General features: G+C 34.1%; 2 protein-coding genes across 7 annotated transcripts in view; one reads left to right on the forward strand and one right to left on the reverse strand.

Moving 5' to 3' along the window:
- Positions 1-20,821, reverse strand: part of UBAC2 (UBA domain containing 2) — a 129,112-nt gene that overhangs the window by 32,332 nt on the left and 75,959 nt on the right. For all 6 annotated transcript variants that reach the window (XM_039337785.1, XM_039337789.1, XM_039337784.1 and 3 more), the window contains 2 exons: positions 7,265-7,388; positions 5,486-5,533 (listed from right to left, as the gene is read on the reverse strand). In XM_039337785.1, the coding sequence (XP_039193719.1) occupies positions 5,486-5,533; positions 7,265-7,388 (172 nt within the window). The remainder of the gene's footprint in view (positions 1-5,485; positions 5,534-7,264; positions 7,389-20,821) is intronic.
- On the forward strand, positions 7,397-18,087 carry GPR183 (G protein-coupled receptor 183). The gene is made up of 3 exons (XM_039337791.1): positions 7,397-8,950; positions 11,439-11,600; positions 15,352-18,087. The coding sequence occupies exon 3, from the start codon at positions 15,380-15,382 to the stop codon at positions 16,466-16,468; it is 1,089 nt and encodes a 362-aa protein (XP_039193725.1). The 5' UTR covers positions 7,397-8,950; positions 11,439-11,600; positions 15,352-15,379; the 3' UTR covers positions 16,469-18,087.

Consider the following 20,821-nt stretch of genomic DNA (forward strand, 5'->3'; position numbering starts at 1 on the left):
AATCACTTTCTGCCCTCACTCATACTTTTACCATCATGTTATATAGTTCTTCTGGTTTTGCTTGCTGTCTTGCACTTAATTCTATACCTGAATGACTATTACTATGGGGTTAAAATGATCCTCAACATCTTGTCCAACCACTTACCCATAATACCAGAAAAAAAATTGGACACCAAAACTTGGGAAAGATTGCTCATCACAGAACAAGCTTTTAACTTGGAAAAATCTACATGTGTGCAGCATAACAATCTACACTAATAAAATTCATAACGCCATGATCATTCTACCTCTTAGTCTGTCCTGATAATCAAGTACATTAGAAATCCTGCTGTACGAAAGATGTAGAAAGGCTACATAGAACATGAGATAACATGTATTTGAATAACCTGGTGCTTAAGAATAAAGGTTCTAAAAATGTATGACATTTGTCAATGTATCTGGGTTACAAAATTTACACTATATCCACCACCTGCTTTTTTCCACTGGTTCAGTGTCTTGCTTTATGCAAATTTGCTTTGTTTTCAGGAAATGTGACCTAGCATAAAGCAAGAAGAACCTGTATTTTGTTTAAATTCCCCATTTGGTAATGGAACCTATTATTTTAGCTCACAAGCCAGTGTTTGAACCACGTCATTGGGCTGATCAAGTCAAGACTTCTCTGGAACATGACCTGCCTGAGCAACACAAGAGAACTCCCACTGTTCTCTACTATACTGTCCAAATAGAGTTAATCAGTCTATATTTAGTAATTTGAAGAGAATAGTCTTCCAGGTTGCTGCTATTTGAATCACAATATTCCAAAGGAGAGGAACATATTTAGGTATGGACAGCATAAGTCATACAAACCATTCACAGCAGCACTTGAGACAAACCTGAGCCTGGAACATTTTCTTGTATGACTATGAGAGTTAGTGTCAAATTCACTGAGCATATGAGGAACTATTGTACGTTGAGGGTGGTGATAAGTCTACATATCTCTAAGAGCTTGTGTATATACACAAAGCTCTGAATTAAGGAACTTTTGTATACACTCTTACTTGTACATGCTTGAGAACAATGTATGTCAACATGTACACAATTAACTAGAACTCACCATAACTATTACAGTACACTGAGAATTTATATATCTCCCTCCCCACTCCCTAAAAAACTAACTTCACCTTATCTGCTTTCATTTGCCTCCTCTTTTATCTGAATAGATTTTTAGACAGCTTTGCTGGCATGGCGTTCCTAAATTTTGTTGGGGAAATGGATGTAGTCTCTATCTTGGGAATTTTAAAATTGTGGAGAGCATCTCAAAACAACTTAAAAAATAATCTGATCAGATTTACTCAGGTAAAATTTTTAGCATTGTCAGATTTCTGAATTTTGCCCCACTTTACCTGTACAAGGCCAAAGTCTGAAAACCTCTATGGTATATAAATTAAAATATTATTATTAAAAATTAACATCAGGGCCATGCTTGGTGTTCACTGAATGGCAATACTCCTTTGTCACGAAAGGTTATTACCATTTCTAAATCCTGACGTTTGTTCCTTTTCTTTCCCTCCCCTCAACAGTTGCAGGGCAACAACAACATGTTAACTGAAAACCAAACAGAGACTTAGTTTTTTGCATTTGCTGACATTTGCAAACTACATATCTATTTTAAAGAAAGCTTTATATAACATATAAGGGGAAGTAAAAAGAAAAAGCAATTCAGTACACTGATGGAAAATGATTGTCATAAAAGAAACTGTAACCCTAAATTATTTGTCAAAAGGTTGCATTTTAGTGGGAGTACTTTCAATTATAATTATCATCTTTTAATTATAGTTATAATCAGGAGAAGAGAGGAGGCAGTTGCAGAACTAAAAACAGTAAACTGCAAGTCTATTTTACTCAAATTGAAGGATTACGTCTATGGCAGATGAGGGGTTTTCCCACACTCTGGGAAAGACCCCACTCTGGATTTTTTACAAAAATTCACTGTATTTAAGTGATAGGAATTTACTAAAAGGAAGGTGACTTAGAAAAGATATACATTTTAAGTAGAAGCATGCAACCATATTTACTCTCATGCTGCATTTTCTGTGCATTAGCAATCTGCATAAAGCATTTTTTCCATATGTTATGTATGTTTGGAATAAAGCTGCCAAAAGAAAAACTGCAGCCAGTGTATATGTATATGAATTTTCAGAAATTTTCAGTTATGAAAATTAGTATGTGAACTTACAAAATACGTGCCTTTTAATGTTTGTTTCCTAAGGCAAGTAGCTAAATAAGATCATCCAAGCCCTTGTTTATATGTAATGTCTATGCAAAATCAGCTTTCCTAATTTCATGTTTGGTAGATGAGTTGGGTTTCAAATTCCATAATCTCATTGACTAAATTGGCTGCAGATTAAGGAAGTTAATATGGAAGGCACAGAATTGAGGAGATCTGATTTATTCATTTTACTAAATTTCCATGCCTCTCATCTCACTAAGGCAATTCCAGGTGACTTATAGTCATTTATATCATCACAGATCTGCTGGAATGTAGCCTCAGCAGCTATCATGAATTTTCATTATAGATGTTATATATTATATATGAGATCAATCAAAAATTGCATTTAAGCAGTATTAAACAGAGACTATATTTGAAAGAACAGGTTTTGTGATCTTGAACTAAATGACAACACTTTGGAATGTAACTCATTGGAAACTTAATTATGGTTTTATCAAGCATGAGAATGGCTAAAAGTCAATTTAAGAAATTGGAAGTGATATTATTCCAGATCAGAAATGTGTGATCTTGTCAGATGCAATCAACCAGAATCACCTGTAGATAGGCCCAAACAAATATTTTATTGTTAATCACCTATACTACAAGAATTTTGCCAGACTTCCTGCACATATAGACCTAAGATTTGATCTCAGACATTTCCTCCTCTGAACTGACTCTAAACTGGAATGTCTCTTTGGTTCCCCTGGCCCCTTTCACCACAGATCCACAATTCCACATTTTTGGAAAAGGCAGTATTTTCTACTAATCAAAAGATACAGCAAAAGATATAGCAAAGATAGTGTGATATTTTACAGTTAATGTTTTGTATTGATTATATTAGTGTATTTATTAATAAACCAGTGACAAATAGTCCTCAACTTATGACCACAATTAGACCCAAACTTTTGGTTGTTCCACATAACAGCTTCACTCAATGACTGCAATCTCAGTCCCAGCTGTGGTTGTTAAATGACTGCATGGGTCATTAAACAGATAGAACGAAAGAGCTGCCTGCCAATAGAGGGCAGGATGAAGAAAAGAAGCTCAAATCCCAAAGGCCATGTTTTGTTTCTCCAGGCCTTCTTCTCTCCTCCATGTGTGAAGGGAACTGCTGCACTAGGGTGGAAAAAGGAAGCTTGGATTTTAGGATCTGAACTTCCTTTCTCCCCCATCTGCCAGAGAAGTTTCCCTCCCCTCCATGCCCTAGCCTTTCTACCATTCAGAAATATTGCATTTGCTTGTTTTTCTGGCTAGAAAGCTAGCAAAGTGTTTCTGAAGGCAAGGAAGACTGATCTTCAGGTTGTAAGCTTCTTTTCTCCAGCCCAGTGCTGAAATTCCCTTCTGCACATGGAATCTGAGCTTAATTTCTCCAGCCTGCTGCAGAAGTCCCCCCCCCCCGATGCACAAAGGGGCAATAGTTTGCAAACTTTCCTGTCAGCTTCCCCCCTTTTCTGACAGCTTTCCCATGGATTTTATGAGGAAACCAGCAGAGAAGATTTCAGATGATCTTGATTGGTAATCAATTTTAAGCACAAACAGGTTGCCAAATTCCTGAAATGCAATCAAATGACCATGTCGGGTATAGCACTTATAACTTCAAGGATGAGTCATAGCTAACTTTTTCTAAGTCTGTTGTAACATCAAAAGGTCATTAAAGTGACTGGTTGTAAGTTGAGGATTACCTGTATTGATAAATACAATATATAAGATATTTTTCTTTTTCTTTAGTGTTTTGGGAGTTATTTTTTCCTCTTTTGTTTTTTGGTTTCTATTTTTTATTTTAAATTTAAATATTGTTTGGTTAATTGTTTATGTTAAAAATGTAAAATAAAATTTAAACAAAGATAAAAAGGTTTTATATATATAAGTAATGCCTATTATAGATATTATATAAACAGATTCACAAATCAAAACTTTCCTCTTCCTTAACATTGTTTTATATTGCCCAAAATAAAATTATGTACTGTATGTGTTTAAATAGGCACTTTCCTTTGTAGACAGATGTTTTAAATAAAGAGGAACACATGGTTCTGTTAGTTCTTCCTTATAAACTAAATTTCATTAAACTTCAATTCTTTAATAAATTTCTTTAATTTCATTACCTTTGTTATGAAACTTTAAATTGTTCTATAGTTTTTAGTTTTAAGTATTCTACCCTTTAGTTTGTATACTTTGATAGGAAAGTTGCCTTAGAACTTTATTGCAGAATAATATAGACACACTAGAAAAAGAACAAAATATTTTGTGATCTTGTGATAAAATTTCCAGTGACTAGAAAAATGATCCACTCATGATCTGTGAAAAACATTTCCTACAATTGCAGCAATGAAACATGGCAAAATTTAGAATAATTCAAGGGGACTTTCCAACCATGGTTCAGCAGAATATTTAGAACATTTATTTTATTATTTATGCACTTTATTAAATGTAGATACTACCCAACTCTCAACAACTCTGGGCAGTTTCAGATTAAAAAATGTTAAAAGCAAGAAAAAAAAGACAAAAGACAAAAAAGAGTGAAGATGGGAAGAGCAACAAAGAAATGAAGGAAACAAAAGAAATAGCCCAATGTAGTCCAAAGGAGGCTTCACTCACCCTGACTTAGAGCAAAGTCTTCAATTCCCCTCAAAACATTAGTTGGTTGGGAGATGTCCAGATTTTGGAGGAATCTCATTCCTGAGTACAGGTGCTGCTACAAAGAAGGTGCATTTTTGGGGTCCAACAGATGTCATTGTTTAATTAAAAAATGGAGCATACCAACCCTTTCAGAACTAATTGGTTGGACAGATAGTATGGGAGACAGGCAGCCGTGTAGGGCTTTATAGATTATGAACAGGACTTTGAATTTCAACAACAAGGCAACCAATGCAACTCATAAACCAAATGGTTTATTGAGGTATACCCATCATGCCCATAGCACTTTGTCTTGGACCATTTGAAGTTTTCAAGTGTGGCTCAAGAGCAGCCCATGTAGATTGCATTGCAGAAGTCAAGGCTTGAGGTGATCAGGGCATGAGTGACTGTAGGAAGGATTGTTAGTAGACTGTTCCAGATTTTTTTAAAAAAAACTACCTATTCGTGTATATTCCTAAAGCAAACTGAATTTGTCAAAAGATGTAAATATGAAAGAAGAAAAACTACAGAGAAGTAAGAATTAAAGAAAAAACACATCCCATAGATGCTTTCTTATACCTTAATGAAAAGCATCAAAGCAGTAATTAAAATAATTATACTTACCAGGCCACTTAAAGCTACAATCCATATGTAAGACCCAGAGGTTAAAAGCTATAAAACAAAAATGTGTAATTTAAAATGGAATTTAGATTGCACAGTCCTTATGCTAATATTATTTCAACACTAACTCAAATACAATAAAAGAGAGAATATCATAAATTACATTTTTGTTTTTGTGCAATAAAGGGGCTCAAGTAATTGTTTAAATGTTATGAGTTTAGAGCAAGATTTGGTTCTGGAAGCAGAGCAACTGAAAAATCTGAACGAAGGCTGAATGGAATCTGAATAAAGCTGAATGAAAAAGTAGAACAAAAGGAGTGAACGTTTGCTGGGATTGCTAAGTTTTTTTATTGTAAAATTCAGTTTGATTTAATAAAACTCTTTTCTCCAGAATGTATTATGAAAACCAACTTCTTACAGTAAACATGTAAAAAAGTGCCTTTGCCTTTTATTAACCATCTATATGTTCAAGAAAAAAAACCACAGCTTTTAAAAACAAATCAGGCAACAAAAATACCAAGAATATACCCTTGCTCAGAAACTTATTTTAACTTACTTTATACTATGATGCTTACATCAAATAGAGCAATACTAATTAGAGATGTCTGTCTGTCTGTTTATCTATCCATCCATCCCGTATACAATGAAACAATTATTTATTCCTCCCTGACACTGCTACAAAAAGAACTGAAAATGAATATGTAACAAATTAAAAATGGCCAACTGCATTTTTCAGACTAACAGAAAGAGAATTAGGAAGAGTTGTTTAAAACTTTGCACACTACTTTCAAAATCCAAACTATATTATGTCTATCTTCCATTTTTAAAAAATAGAACTTGCAATGTACAAAACACAAAATTTATCATATGTCAGATATTTAATTATTCTGCAAGAGAGATTACAGCATGATCTCAATCGCTGGCAGAATGAAAGAAAGAGTGATTTTTAACGGCACCTATCAGTTCATTATGATAAGATTGGAAAGCAAAGAAAGTGAAGCTATGATAATATCTAGAAAACTGTCAAGAGTTGCTCTGCTTTGCTGTAAGATGGAAATGCTTAATTAAGTAAGGAGTTGCAAAACATATTGGTCTGAATATTTAGGGAAGTGTAAAAGTGTCATCCAGACTAAATCCATATTAATAGCCTGATCTGAAAGGTTATTTGCCAATGAAAAGCCATAATTTATTATTGAAGTAGCTATCTGTCAAACAGATTACCTAAGAGTTATAGAATTATTTAAAAATGGAAGAAACAGAAGACAGGCATCTCCCCAACATAAAATATTCTCTTAGGTGTGTTTTTAAAAAATAAAATTGTAGGGTAACACATTTATTAATAAGGGAATAAATAATAAACAAATGAATTCATTAGTCTAGGATGGAAATTTGAGTTCTATAGGAAATTTTAAACCAAAGTCCAACCAAAATCTATTATAAAATAAAATACTAAAAGCACACTGAAAATTGGTTTCCCCATTGCTAGCAATTAAAGTGGGGTAAAGCTATGGGATGTATTAAGGTTTAACTTTCACTCACATGCAAGATACATATGTACTGAGTATCATCATTAAGCTCCTATTGCTATCTGTATCAATTTACTGGGCATCTGCAGATTTACGCTACAGTGTTTAGTGTATTTTTAAAAATCAGTTTTGGAATTCTTAGGACTAAATGTTTGGAAATAAGGGTTATTGTACCTGGAGTTTCTAGAAAATAGTGGGTGCAAATGGAAAATGCAGAACTGCCAAATTAAGGCAAAACAAATTAACACATACAAACCTGCAAACCCAATATATAAACCAGCGTCTTGTTTGTGATGGAAAATTGTCCTAGAATTTGTGTCACTTGTACTCTTGGAATGGAAGAATAAAATGGAACAAAAAGAGCAAATACAGGCCCCAAGCTGTTGAGACAAAATATATGCAAAAATGGAATATCAACAGAATTCTTACAGAAAGTATTAACTCTCTTCCTTAACTATTTTGAATAATCAAATGCATTTTAGTACATTTTAAAGTATTAAATACTGTAGTCAGTTTACTAACAGATACATTTTAAATACCACAAAAGATATTTGAATGCTGCATACAAGTGATAGTTTTAAGAGAAGGGAATATGTAATAGGTAGAACTGTGGAGTCCTTGTGGTACACTGATAATGTTATCTAGATAGGTAACAAAATGTCTGCAAGCAAGCAACCAAATTCAGAAGCCACCAATGACTCCACAAACAATAATTTATTGTGAGCTGCTACTTTGACATACAAATAAATACTGCCAGAAATCAAATGAAAATCAATGCAAATGATATTTTCTTTTAATTATTCAAGTTCTGTATATTTATTTAAAATATTTATACGGCCACCCATCTTATGGGTGATTCGCAGCAAAAATAATAAATCATAAAGAAGAAATCAGTAATGCTAACATCAAATCTCATGGTACCCAGCCCCACCACACTTTTGTACATTTGCTGGATCCAATCTCCCTCTAGCCCAGGCATGTCAAACTCGCGACATTACATGAAGTCGCACAACATAGCAGGACGGTTTTGCCATTGCTGGCAATGGGGTGGGCGCGGCTTCCAGATGACGCATCCGGCCCGCGGGCTGGCAGTTTGACACCCCTGCTCTAGCCTGATGCTTTCATATTCAGACAATGTGGGTCAGATTTTGGTTCAGTAGGTTGCATAAACCCAAGCAATTTGTTAGCATATTATGGAAGTACTAAGCTATATATTATGACTCAGTTTGATTAAACCCTTCTTTTCCTCTTCTCTGTACAGTGTTGAATTTAGACAATAATTTTAATTTTTGTGTCTATATAATAGATAGTTTCAGATATTTCATAAGTTTTAAATGTCAAGTATGGTCAACAGGATTTTAAAAAGGCAGTTTTCCCCAACTTAACTTCTTAATGAGGGGAAAATTCCATTGATAGATTGTTAATTCTGATAGCTTTTTTAACACCAAGCATTCTTATTCTACTTTAACATCAAAACAACTTTTTTCTCCCTTTCTCTCTTGCTTCACCACACAATGTGCAGCAAATTTAAAAACAGATTTCTTAGATCTTTCTCTTTAACACATTCCCTAGCACCACAAAAGGCTGCTGTTTCTTGTTCATCTATGATTCCCAGCATCTTCATTATAAGAAGCTGGAGAGGATTCTGAGATGCATGCTGCTGCCAAAAATGAGGAAAAGAAAGAATGGGAAACCAGTTCTTCTTATTTGTCACACTTCTTGTCACATAGCCACAGACATACATTTCCTGATCTTTCGCAGCTGACCATTCTTTTCCTGAGAAATCACTCTACCACAGGCCAACAAAATGGGAAAAGGGAAAAGGCCAGATGGATATCTTAAAAATAGTTGTGGGTCACTGAGGAATAGCTGGTGTGCTGATCAGTTGTTTGGAGACTACCAATGCAACAGTATCAGCTAGCAGCATCCATGAGACCTGAAGGTATTTGGCAGCATATCTTTTGTAGTGGAAGAAACTGCAAAAAACTAGGCAAATCCTTCTTGCCAGTGCAATGTTTGATGGCAGCGGATTGGTTATTTTTTTTTTTACAATGGTGTAATAGTAGGTGGGATGACCTTGAAAGACAAGAGAAGACCCATAGACTAAACAATGGTCTGGTATCTGAGTCTGCAGAAAGAACAGGGGCATGACAAATGTCTTAAAGGAGGCCTCCCTAGTTTCTTGGGGGGAAAGATGTACTTTCAGACTTGCAAGGTTCTGTTAATGTCCTCTGCAATAAAATTAGGGCTAGGACTTCTGGTGTGGACTACCTCACAAGGTTGACAACCACTGGACTGCCACATGCATCCTGTGGGCCATCTGTTGTGTAGTCTGCTCTATAGGAATATTTCTATTGTCAAACTGGTCTTGTGGGAAATCTTTGATCCGAGCTATATCAGCATACTTGTTCATCTAACTTGAACATTACACCCATATAATGGTGTAATGGCTGGGAAAATGTGAACTAAGAAATTTCTCTTCTACTTTGTTCATGAACTTATAAGAGCTTAGGGAAGTTACTAGAAGTGTCTGCACGATATGCTTAACCCAGGGAGCTGGAATCATACAGTACAATAAAAGTTGTCTTAGACAACAGAAGCAATTAAAATCTGTCACTTTCCACCATTGCTGGTTTTCATGGACCATTTAGAAAAAACAACACAGTGACCTGATGTCAACTGCCAAAAGAGATGGGGTGGCTTATCATTTCCATAACCTTCTGCCCTTATTCTCCAATCCATTGGGCAGTGGGAGAATGAAAAGTAAGATGGAAAAGAAACAGTGTTGGCATAGCAATCCTCTTTTTGTGAGTCAATCTAGGATATCTGTCAACATTAGAGTGTTTTAACTCTCTTATCCATATTTGTATAACACAGTTGACTGACAAAGGTTTAGTCCCACCAACCCTAAACCTGTTATGGGTTAAAATTTACCCCACAAACTTGTTAATAAATATCGCAATTCATATATCACACTATCTCTTTTTCTGACTCAGTTAAACATGCCCTACGAACAAGACTACTAGTACATTTTTCCAGATTAATCAGATTTCTTTTCTTTTAATGTCTGGTGGCTAGCAACAAAACTCTGGCTTACAACTAGCCTGTCCTCTTTATCTGAAAAACGTTGTGGGATTTTGTCAGAGTCAAGGGCATTCAGGAGATTGGAACATTAAAAAGTTCCATTTCCTAAGTTTAAAAAATATTAAGTAATATCAGAATGTCAAGAGCTCTGGTAGATATTGTGGTGCTAACAGTATCACACTACTGATAAATGTATATAGACAAAATATGTATACCCGTATTTTGTACTAGCAAACAATCATTTCTCACAAATCTAATAATATGCCTAATTATATATGTAACGTCTACTTCCAAAAACACATAAATCCATCATATTGGAAACTGTTATCCAAGAGTTATTTTTTTATGTTTCTCAATATGTATAATGTTTTTCTACCCTCATGTCTAACTGAAGTGCACTGTTGGGGTTCCCACTGAAATTTAATATTCTTTAATAAGCCTTGACTTGGACATATCCTGGCCTGTGACCATAATAAATATTTGATTTGATCTGAATAAGCCTTGACAAAAACACAAGTATTATTTAATTATTTTGTGCCCCAAACGGCAAGTGAAACCTAATGTATTGGTTTAATAGAAAAGAATTATTGTTCTTATCTCACAAATCTCAAGTTCCATCTAACAAAATACTTACTGAATGATAGAACTAAAGCTATTATGTATCTTTCCATTTGTGTATTATAGAATATGCTCAAAATACAGCAAAGAAATTGTATTTCCTGGAAACTAGACTGTTGCACTGGCTGTGTTTTAGGTATTTTCATTCTCACTCCAGCATACTTCTTTTGGTCTCTCCTGCACTGAATTTGTGTCTTCTCTTTGCCCAACTACACAATTAACTATTCTGCATTAACATAACATTTTTTCCCATTAATAGCCTTTGGCAATATTATTGTAGGCTAGTCTAGAAATATGTATCATTCATATATAATCCAATACAAATATAGCATGGGAAATGCACAGTTTAGTTTAAATATATAACTGGTCCATAGGAAAGGACAGTCATCCTCTCCCCTGACAATGAGCAGGAAGTGAGGAAAATCTAAAGAAAAACTGTCAGCTGAAATGTGAAATTTGAAATGTGAATGGATAGGGTGCATTAAAATGAAACACACAAATGTCCCAATTACATCTAAGTTTGATCTTTGGTTTTCAAAAGATGCTATCATTGTAAGATTGGGACTGGAAACCTCTGCCCCTTTCACAACAAGAAAAGCTCACAATACTTGCAACAGCAGCAACAGCAAACACTGAACATTATATACTTTCACCTTATTTTGCGAAACAGTTATTTTGCTTCTTCTTTCTGCATTACTTATGTCTACAAAGGCTACTATTTTATCCAGAACACTAGATGCTTCAGTTTTAGAGAGAGGAAATGCTTCATCTCTATAAAAGGGGAGTGTGACCTAATCAGTCTTAAGAACAATATACCAAAGAGGAAACAGTTGCATATGAAATGTACCGCAACAAGGAACACAGCAGAGAACTTAATGAAGGAGCAAAACGTAAGTACAGATAACATTTTTTCTATAGATTAATTATTGTAAAATATGAATATTTATCAAACTTCAGTAGTTCATCAAAGCAAACAAATGAACTACCAACTGGGCAGCAGGCTTTTATTCTGGGATTATAATTAACTTTTATTTGAATAGCAAAAATATAAGGATTAACTACATCTAACTATAAAAACAATTAATCATAGGCAAAGCAAAGGTCTCAGAGACAATTTGCTTTAAGTTGTTTTGGTTTTGCTCTAAGATAAACATTATTAAAAATAAAACATAAACTTTGAAATTCCCTTTCAGTGCTTAAAATGTCATACACTTCAGCCCTCCATTAAAATGTTTTATTTTATTTCATCTTTATATGGCATTATTCATTTGGAAAAATCATCTTGGTTTCTTTAGAATATTGTATATAATCAAAGTTCCGCCCATTGAACAGGGTGCTGTCTATTCCCATTTAATTAGTCTTGGAATCATTATATGCTGGACTAACAGAATCCCTATAGTATCTTTCTGGACAGTTAATTGAACCAAAAATACTTGAAAGATCTTAAAAAGGCAGGTTTATGGGGGGCTGATTCCATTTTTTGGGGAACATGCTGGGATGAAGCATATTGGTGACACTTATTTATCTAACAAATTTCTCTTTCAGGATAATTTCAATTTGAAAATTGTAGATATTCTTTGGGGGGAAAAGTCATGGAAAAGCATCCAATCTTTGGACCAGGTTATTGCTAATCAAGCCTTTAATTCACCCGAGTCTTCTGTCAGAAGAGATTAGATTGCTGAAAATTGCCCCTGGAGTATAATTAGTTAAAATTTATCTTGATTTCGCAATTTGGTCCAGATGCATCAGTAGTATATAAACTCCAAAATTATTGTCAATATTAGTATATAAATCTTTTGTATGATATTAACAGTTTAAAAGTGAAAAATTAATGAATAGAGTTAAGGTAGATACTAGCAACAACTCTGGGATAACAAGTTGAAAGAAATTCAATAGTAGAAGTTTAAAAGAATACAAAATATGCTTCTTGCGATGTTACAACAATTAGAAAAACTTTCAGTTTAATTGGACACCTCAGAGAATGTTTTTAAAAAGTTGGCGGTCAACCTCAGTATGCTGCAAGTGCAGAGTTGATTCATTTATGATATAAGCTTCTCCTAATGTTGCCAATTTTGGTTTAATATCTATAAGACTGATAATATGTTGTTTACAATATGGCTTATAGATTTGAATGTATTCTTGATCTGTATACCAAGCATTTGGAATTTATATAAAGAGCTATGCTTTACCAGACTGATCTTTTCAGCAAAAGATGCTGCAAACACAATACTGAAAATGCATTCAACTCCAGGTTTACCATTCCTGGATCAATCATATATAAACACTTCTGCCTAATTTGTTTTCTGACAGTATAGTGGAAAGATTAATCATTATTATTCTGCATGATCAAGGACTAATGATGGGCTTACTGACTTCCTCTGTATAAAATATATTTTTCTTTTCTCTTTTTATTTTTTCTGATGGTTTTTCTTCTTTTTTCATTTAATTAAAGCAGTTAAAATGTACTATATCACATACATTTTACTTTTACGTTAACATTGACCATTTCCAAATAACAGTGTTCTCTTACAGAATTTAACTTCAATGCATATGGTGTAGTTTTATGGAATTTTATTTTGACAAAATTGCAAATATATCTTTCAAGAAACTCTTACCATTATAAAAAAAACATAGACTCAAGTTTTGACAGCTAAATATCAGTTTAAGGGACTAATTAACATCTGTGTTATAGAAGTGTATCCCATAGCTATTATTATTAAAGACACAAGTTTTATACAGGTTAAAGATTTAAAACAGGATGCCTTTACTTCTCATCAACCATTTTCATATAAAAACAAACAGAATAATCTGCTTTTCAAATTTAAATAAAATTGATTTATTAACATTTTGAGCTTGGGTAAAATACAACAAAGCAAGAATAATTAAAAGCCATAAACATAAAATAAAAATGTCTGAATGCCAACAAAACTGGCTTATGTACAAAAAATTGATATAACAATTTTATATTGAAAAATTGAAAAGAAGAGCAGCAAGGAAAAGAAAGTGATAGTTCCCTGCCACTCTGGCTCCTGTTTACCTTTATGGTTGGGGTGAGCAGTTCCATGTTAGCTAACAGACCGAGCTGACAGGATTATTGTTATGCAACAACATTTCTAACATTACTTCTAATATTATAATATTATAACTACTAAAATCCCATACATTAAAGTTAACAATATACTAAAATTTGGGGAAAGCAGGGGAAAACAGGAGATTCAGACAATTCAAATGAGTATAAAGATTTATTGCAAGCTGAAGCTCTCTACAAAAATCTGACCTACTAATGGTCAAGGGGAATGATTGGGAATAAGAAGGCATACAAGATGGGCTGGACTTAGATGTCTTGCAGGTGTGCAGGGACTCATGACTTATGTTGCTTTTGACCCCTCCCTCAGACTGAGCCTGGTCATCTCCTACATCATATGGAAATTTGTTTTACATTAAGAGCATCCAATGCCCCATATATAGCTATGGCAATATATCCTCTTTCTTCCTTTTCTTTATTTGTTGTCCTTATTTCTCATCTTTTTCTAACATAATATTAAATTAAATTTAAAAATTAAAATAATATAAAATACAAGTCCTGCAACCCATTCATTTCAACAGCCCTTGTTCCTTATTCCAGAATACACATCTACAATGGTTAAGTTCAAAAGTAAATTCAGTATAAAGTGGACTAATATCCTGCTTACATTAATAATGCTGCAAGAATGGTGTAATACTGTTAAGCAATTCGATTTGCTAACTGTACACTAGATAGAACAAAATAAAAGAAATCATGAAAACCTGGAAATGAAAAGACCTGAAACTCATTTGGTCTTTACAACTATCTCCCTTGCTGCTGCTCAGTCTACTAATCCAATATATCTTATTTTTAAGATTATTTTTAGTTTTAGATGATTTATTTATTGTTATGCTTTAAAACTGTAGGCTACCTCAGTTAGTTTTTACAATAGAAAAAGGGTATTTGCGATAAATAATTAGCAGAGACCTTTAATTTGGACACAGTCAACTTCTTAAGCATGTAAAATATTTCTAATATTGAAATCCAGTCAATGGAGAAAAGTTAACATTAACTAAAACAAAAAATCCAAATGCCTCAAAATTTATGTGATAGCACAAAATAGAACTTCAATATTTAATAGTATTTTTATTACTTCCCTAACATTTTAATCACCAATCATTATTTCCCTATTATTTATCTCTTTATTTAATTCAGTGTAGGTGCCACACATTTCCAAATTGATTCTAGATGACTTTTTGGGGCGGAGGGAGAGGGGAAAGGATTCTGTGATATTTCATTTCCATAAAACATATTTTTCCATTCATAATTTTATATCTTTATTTATTAAGCTGAACCTAAGAGAGCACATGTATTAATACTTAAGACAACAGGGAAGCTGTTGTCAGTTTTTAAATTATTGCTATCATCTTATTTTAAAATTACCCTATGTTACCTAACAATGTTAAATCAAAAAATCATTTGCATATTGACAAGATAGAATTTTGTTGTTTTTGAAATGAAGAAATAATTTCATACTATCTAATTTCTGAACTTCTAAACTGCTTAGCTATTAAAAAAACAGAACATTTGAATTCATCCTAACATCTTTCTGTTCCTTCTTTTGTCACTTTTTCTAGGCCTTCTGAATTTCGAGTCATATTAACCATGGCAACAAACTTAGCCTCTCCATCTTCTATAACAAATCAAACTTGTGATTTATATGAACATGAAGATTCAGCAAGGATTTTATTGCCTACCTTCTACAGTGTTATTTTCATAATTGGAGTACTTGGAAATGGACTTGCTCTCACTGTGATTGTAAAAAATAGGAAAAAAATGAATTCGACCACTATTTACTCAACAAATCTTGTTGTGTCAGACATTCTTTTTACAACAGCTTTACCTACAAGAATAGCATACTATGCACTGGGTTTTCACTGGCCGTTTGGAGAGGTACTCTGTAAAATTACAGCCCTATTCTTTTATATCAACATTTATGCAGCTGTGAATTTTATGACATGCTTGAGTATCGACAGATTTGTAGCTGTGGTTCATCCTTTAAAAACCAAGTTCAGAACAGTTAAAAGTGCCACATACATTTTTTGCTTTGTATGGTTTCTTGTACTTGTCCAAACTCTCCCATTACTTACACTACCCCTGTCACGTAAAGAAGAAAAAAGGACCACGTGCATGGAATATCCAAACTTTGAACAAATTGAACAACTCCCTCTGATGCTTCTAGGTGCCTGTTTACTTGGATATGTGGTTCCTCTTGCAATTACAATAATCTGTTATTCAAAAATCAGTTACAAACTGTGTCAAACTGCAAAACAAAACCCACTAGCAGAAAAATCAGGAACAAACAAAAAGGCAATTAATATAATTATCTTCATCATTGTTGTATTTGTAATCTGTCTTACTCCCTATCATCTTGCCATTATTATATATATGATTAAGAAGCTTGTACAAGGAAATATTTTATGCAGCCATCAAAAGATCTTTCAAAAATCTCTCCACTATACTGTACTCCTGATGAACTTAAATTGCTGCATGGATCCTTTCATCTATTTCTTTGCTTGCAGAGGATACAAAAGGACAATAATGAAAATACTGAGGCGTCAAGGAAGCATTTCAGAATCAAGTGCTGCCAGAACTGTTCCTGATGAAAGCTCCCGGGATGTTGGCGACACACAACTAGTTCCCCTTTCAGCATCTTTAAATGGAAAAAGGTTAACACAAGCCCTTACATTTTGAATGTGCCTCCAGAATCTTGATTTCAAAAATGCTGGAAATAGCAATAATCATCATAGCAAGAAAGGCAAAGAAAGAAGAAAGAGAAATCCAATTGTACATTTAAAAAAAAATCTCCAAATCTGATTTTTCAAGAGTGAAGCTGAGGATGGATTGTGCAACATACCATTACCACAGATAATTTGATTCAATAATATTTAGGGTTTTCCAATATTTTTTGTATCTTGCTCTCATGTCGTTTCTCCCTGCAAAGATCATGTGTATTGTATATTTCTATTTTGGGATCCTAGCACCCAAGTTCTCAGGAGAAAGCAACTAGTTTAATGGGTTTAAATAATTGGGCTCTAAACCTCAAATTGGCAAAATAACAAGTAACAGATATGTAAAAGGGAATATTTAACGTTTTCTTTTTCATATCTGTATATGAAATACATTTATTTATATAATGACCTATATAAAATCATTTAATTATAAACAGTTTTGTTTCTCAGGAAGAAGTGTGTAGTTAGCTTTAGGTAATTTACTATATTGTTAGAAAATAACCCCCAAGCTTTTAAATAACATATTGAACACTGGATCCTATGTTTGGTTTGATTATTCCATGATAATTTTAAGATATATCACCTACGTAGTTTAAAGGTCATGTAACAAAAGCAGCTGAAAAGCAGCTCTAGGATGGAAGGCTAAAAGTCTCAAACCTCTCACAGAAGCCCACAGATAGGCACTCTCTCTTGCCTTGAGGCAGTGGCTTGCAATTTCTGCAAGTGCTTCACTTTGTCTCCTTTCCCAAATAATAAATATAAGGATTTTGCAACCTCTGCCACCTTTCTGTCTATTAAAAGATAAAAATGGTTAAAAAAAGGCTAGAAGGTAAATGGATGAAATAAGCTGAATTGTACCACTTTCTAGTTTAACAATGAAGAGGTGCATGGCTAGAAGGTTTAGCACTTAGATGCGGTAGCATTTAGATGGGGAGGGGAGAATCAGGCCTATCTCATAAGAGATAAAGAAAATCAAACATTACTTTAAAAAGTGTTCAATATTTCTACTTCAAGTATCAACATTTTCTTTTGGAAAAAGCAGATACACCCACTCCTTCTTTAATGATCTCAGTTAGCAACTATTCACAAACACAAAGGTAATAAAATTCATTTTCTGACCAATGCATGCATTTACAAACAAATTTTGTGCTCCTGACAACACATGCCAGAGCGAGAGTAATACTGACTTAGCTGTGCAACACAACTTTATCTGAATGAAACAACAGCAATCAGTGATCTCTCTATCATGTGTTCACTTAGTGACCATTTCATTTAATGATCTGATCACTAGAATGGAACATGGTCGCTAAACAATAAGTGGGTGTACAGATAAAATGCTTTCAGAAGATCACAAGGTGCTATTATACTGCTGCAAATAAACTTTTAAAAATCTATTCAAATACTGGAGAAAGTTTCAAAGACATATTTCAGATCAGGAAAAGATTCTAAAGAGAAGTTATTTTCCATACACAACCTGAGGATATGCATAAAAGACTACAAAGATATAAAAGGAGACTTATATAGCATGTGAATGTGCCTTGAATCAGTGTTGACTTACAGAAATAAAAAAATTAACCTTCATAAAGAATTGTGCTTAGACTTTTAACCTATTTTCTCAGGAAAAAGGTTTCTTAATATTCCTAGCATGTTGAAACAAAGTCAGTCTATTTGCATCAAACTTAATGGTCACCATTCCCCTCCCTTCCAACCTAATAAGCATGCCGCCAAAACCAAGCCTGGGAAGAATTTGTTTTAAGTAGATTTCTGTTACCTCCCCTAAGAAAGAATACACATGAATAATTCTGTTTGTGTTCAATTGCACTCGGCCAATAAATTTTTTTAATTATTACTGTGTTAATAGTCAGGCAACTGACAATATGATGCCTACCTAGGGATACAAGAACAATGTCTAACTACCTAACATAGGGCTATTATTCTTGGGCTACAAAGTCTATGTAGCTACAGGTAATCCTTGACTTACAACAGTTCATTTAGTCACTGTTCAAAGTTACAATGGCACTGAAAAAAGTGACTTATAATTCTTTCACACTTACAATCATTGCAGTATCCCCATGGTCATGTGATTAAAATTCAGATGTTTGGCAACTGACTCATGACAGTTGTAGTGTCTTGGGGTCATGTGATCACCTTTTGCGACTTTCTCTCAAAGTCAGTGGGGAAGCCAAATTCACTTAACAACCATGTTACTAGCTTAACAACAGCAGTGATTCACTTAACAACTGTGGCAAGAAAGGTTGTAACGTGGAGCAAAATTCACTAAGCACTATCTTGCTTAGCAAGGGAACTTCTGGGCTCAGTTGTAGTTGTCAATTGTACTAGACAACAGCAATCTATTGATTTCCTCAGCTCCAATAAGGTGGTCCTATTTATCAACAATGCAGATCAAAAATATATTTTACACATATATTCAAATATGTGTATCTGAATCTATAAATAGGCTTCATGCTGACACAGAGCTAAGAACAGTTGGACAGATCAATCAAAAGGCAATCAAAAGAAACCATACTAAGATAATATTGTAGAAAATATTTTTTTTCCTATTTAGTGGGAAACCAGTCAGTGATCTATCCAACAAAAAATCTGTAATTGGTTAGTTTCTATAATTATGTAACAAACAAAATGGAGAAGTAGGGAGGGTAACTTTATCTTCTGCAATATCTGCTGTCAAGAATTCTTTGTTGCAATCTTGTTTTAGGACCAGTTTGTTTTGCATCAGTTTGTTCCTCTTTATCTTAATCACAGAACTGTTTGTATTGTTTCTATATGGTGCTCTTCTCTTTCATAATAAGGCTATTCTTTCTTGAGTGGCCTTGTTCTTGTAAACCCAATAATATATATGGATAGCTTAGTCCCTCTTACTGGGACTAAGAGAGATAAGATGTAAAAAGTAAGCATTTTTTTAAAAGTTCCAAGTATTTCATAAAAGAATACTTTGATTCCTGAGTGGTTAGGTGCAAAATTCAAATGTATGCATGAATTGAAAATTTCAATGAAGGGGGAAAACCTAGAACAGGAGTATCAAACTGCCGGCCCACAGGCCGGACATGTCATCGGGAAACCATGCCCACCCCATTGCTGGCAATGGCGAAAAAGCTCCGATACATTGCGCAACATCATGTGACATTGCGAGTTTGACATGTCTGACCTAGAAAGACAACTGCTGACATAACAGTGATTTTATCTGTATATTGCTAAACACTTGTGTCTGTTTGATACTTTGCAATCTTCAACTGGGTGAAATGCTGCAATATAGAGCAAACCTTTGTCAACAAAAGGCAAAGTTATCTCAAATGGACTAACTTACAGAATGCCAAGACCCAGTACCCATTAGTGAAATTTGTGGAATTTTTTTGCCACCTCAGCATAGCTATGAAAAGCTGCGTTCATGTGATCCCCATTTCAATGTTTCCTTACAGCCTCCCCACAAACCATGGAGAACCCAGAAGGAACTGATATGGCTGCCGATTCTCCTACATTTCTAGTCACCTTCATACAAGCAAAGTTGTTCGTTGTGGGAAGCTTGCAGGGAGAAAGTCAATGAGGAAATGGTCCAGTTCTTCTGTACTCATACTGAGCCATCATTTGTGCACTCCCTTGCTCCTTCCCCCACCCGGCAGCAGCCATTTACCTGCTGGTAGGGCAGGGCAGGGCAAAGAAAGGAAGATTTCCAATACTCACTACCAGTTTCTCACAAGGAAACTCAATGGGGAAGATAATAGGAAATTGGAAGTCACTCCCGCTTCCACTGATTTTTTCTAATTTTTTATTCACCCTACTGTCATTCTGTTTCTCTGCTTAGGTAAAGAAATATGTCTGAAATGATGACCAAATGTACAATGGGTTGTATAGTTGTAATTAATATTATATTTAACATCTGTCCATAAATACAAGTTACTATGATATGAAGAAGTAGTTGGTTTAATAACTCATTAACTTTCCTGTTAAGCTGCTCAGAGGAAAAATATTTGATGGCATAGTAAAAAAATTGCTGGTATGTTTCATGAAGGCAGTATTTACTCTCATGTAATAAACATTTGTCGATTGTACCTAAAATTAGTTGCTCAACAACAAAAATAGGACAGTTGTCTTTGCAGGTGTAGCTCTGCAGCAGGAAATAAAGGAACAGAAATCAATGGAGTTATTACTTCTCCTTGCATTTTTCTCTTATTTAATATGGGGTGGGGTGGGGGGTGGGCAGTCAGTGTCTAAACATCTGTTCTCAATTAGAGAAAATATCACTTAAAGTTAGTGCAATGTATAATCTTTTATGGATGTTTAAACTACACTTACAATT

This window comes from Crotalus tigris, unplaced genomic scaffold (genome assembly GCF_016545835.1).
Source record: "Crotalus tigris isolate CLP2741 ecotype Arizona unplaced genomic scaffold, ASM1654583v1 scf7180000017685.4511686, whole genome shotgun sequence".
Lineage (NCBI taxonomy): Eukaryota > Metazoa > Chordata > Lepidosauria > Squamata > Viperidae > Crotalus > Crotalus tigris.

Bases quoted from the DNA above. Each gene is read 5' to 3' on its own strand.
- GPR183 (XM_039337791.1), top strand. From the start codon at position 15,380: ATGGCAACAAACTTAGCCTCTCCATCTTCTATAACAAATCAAACTTGT.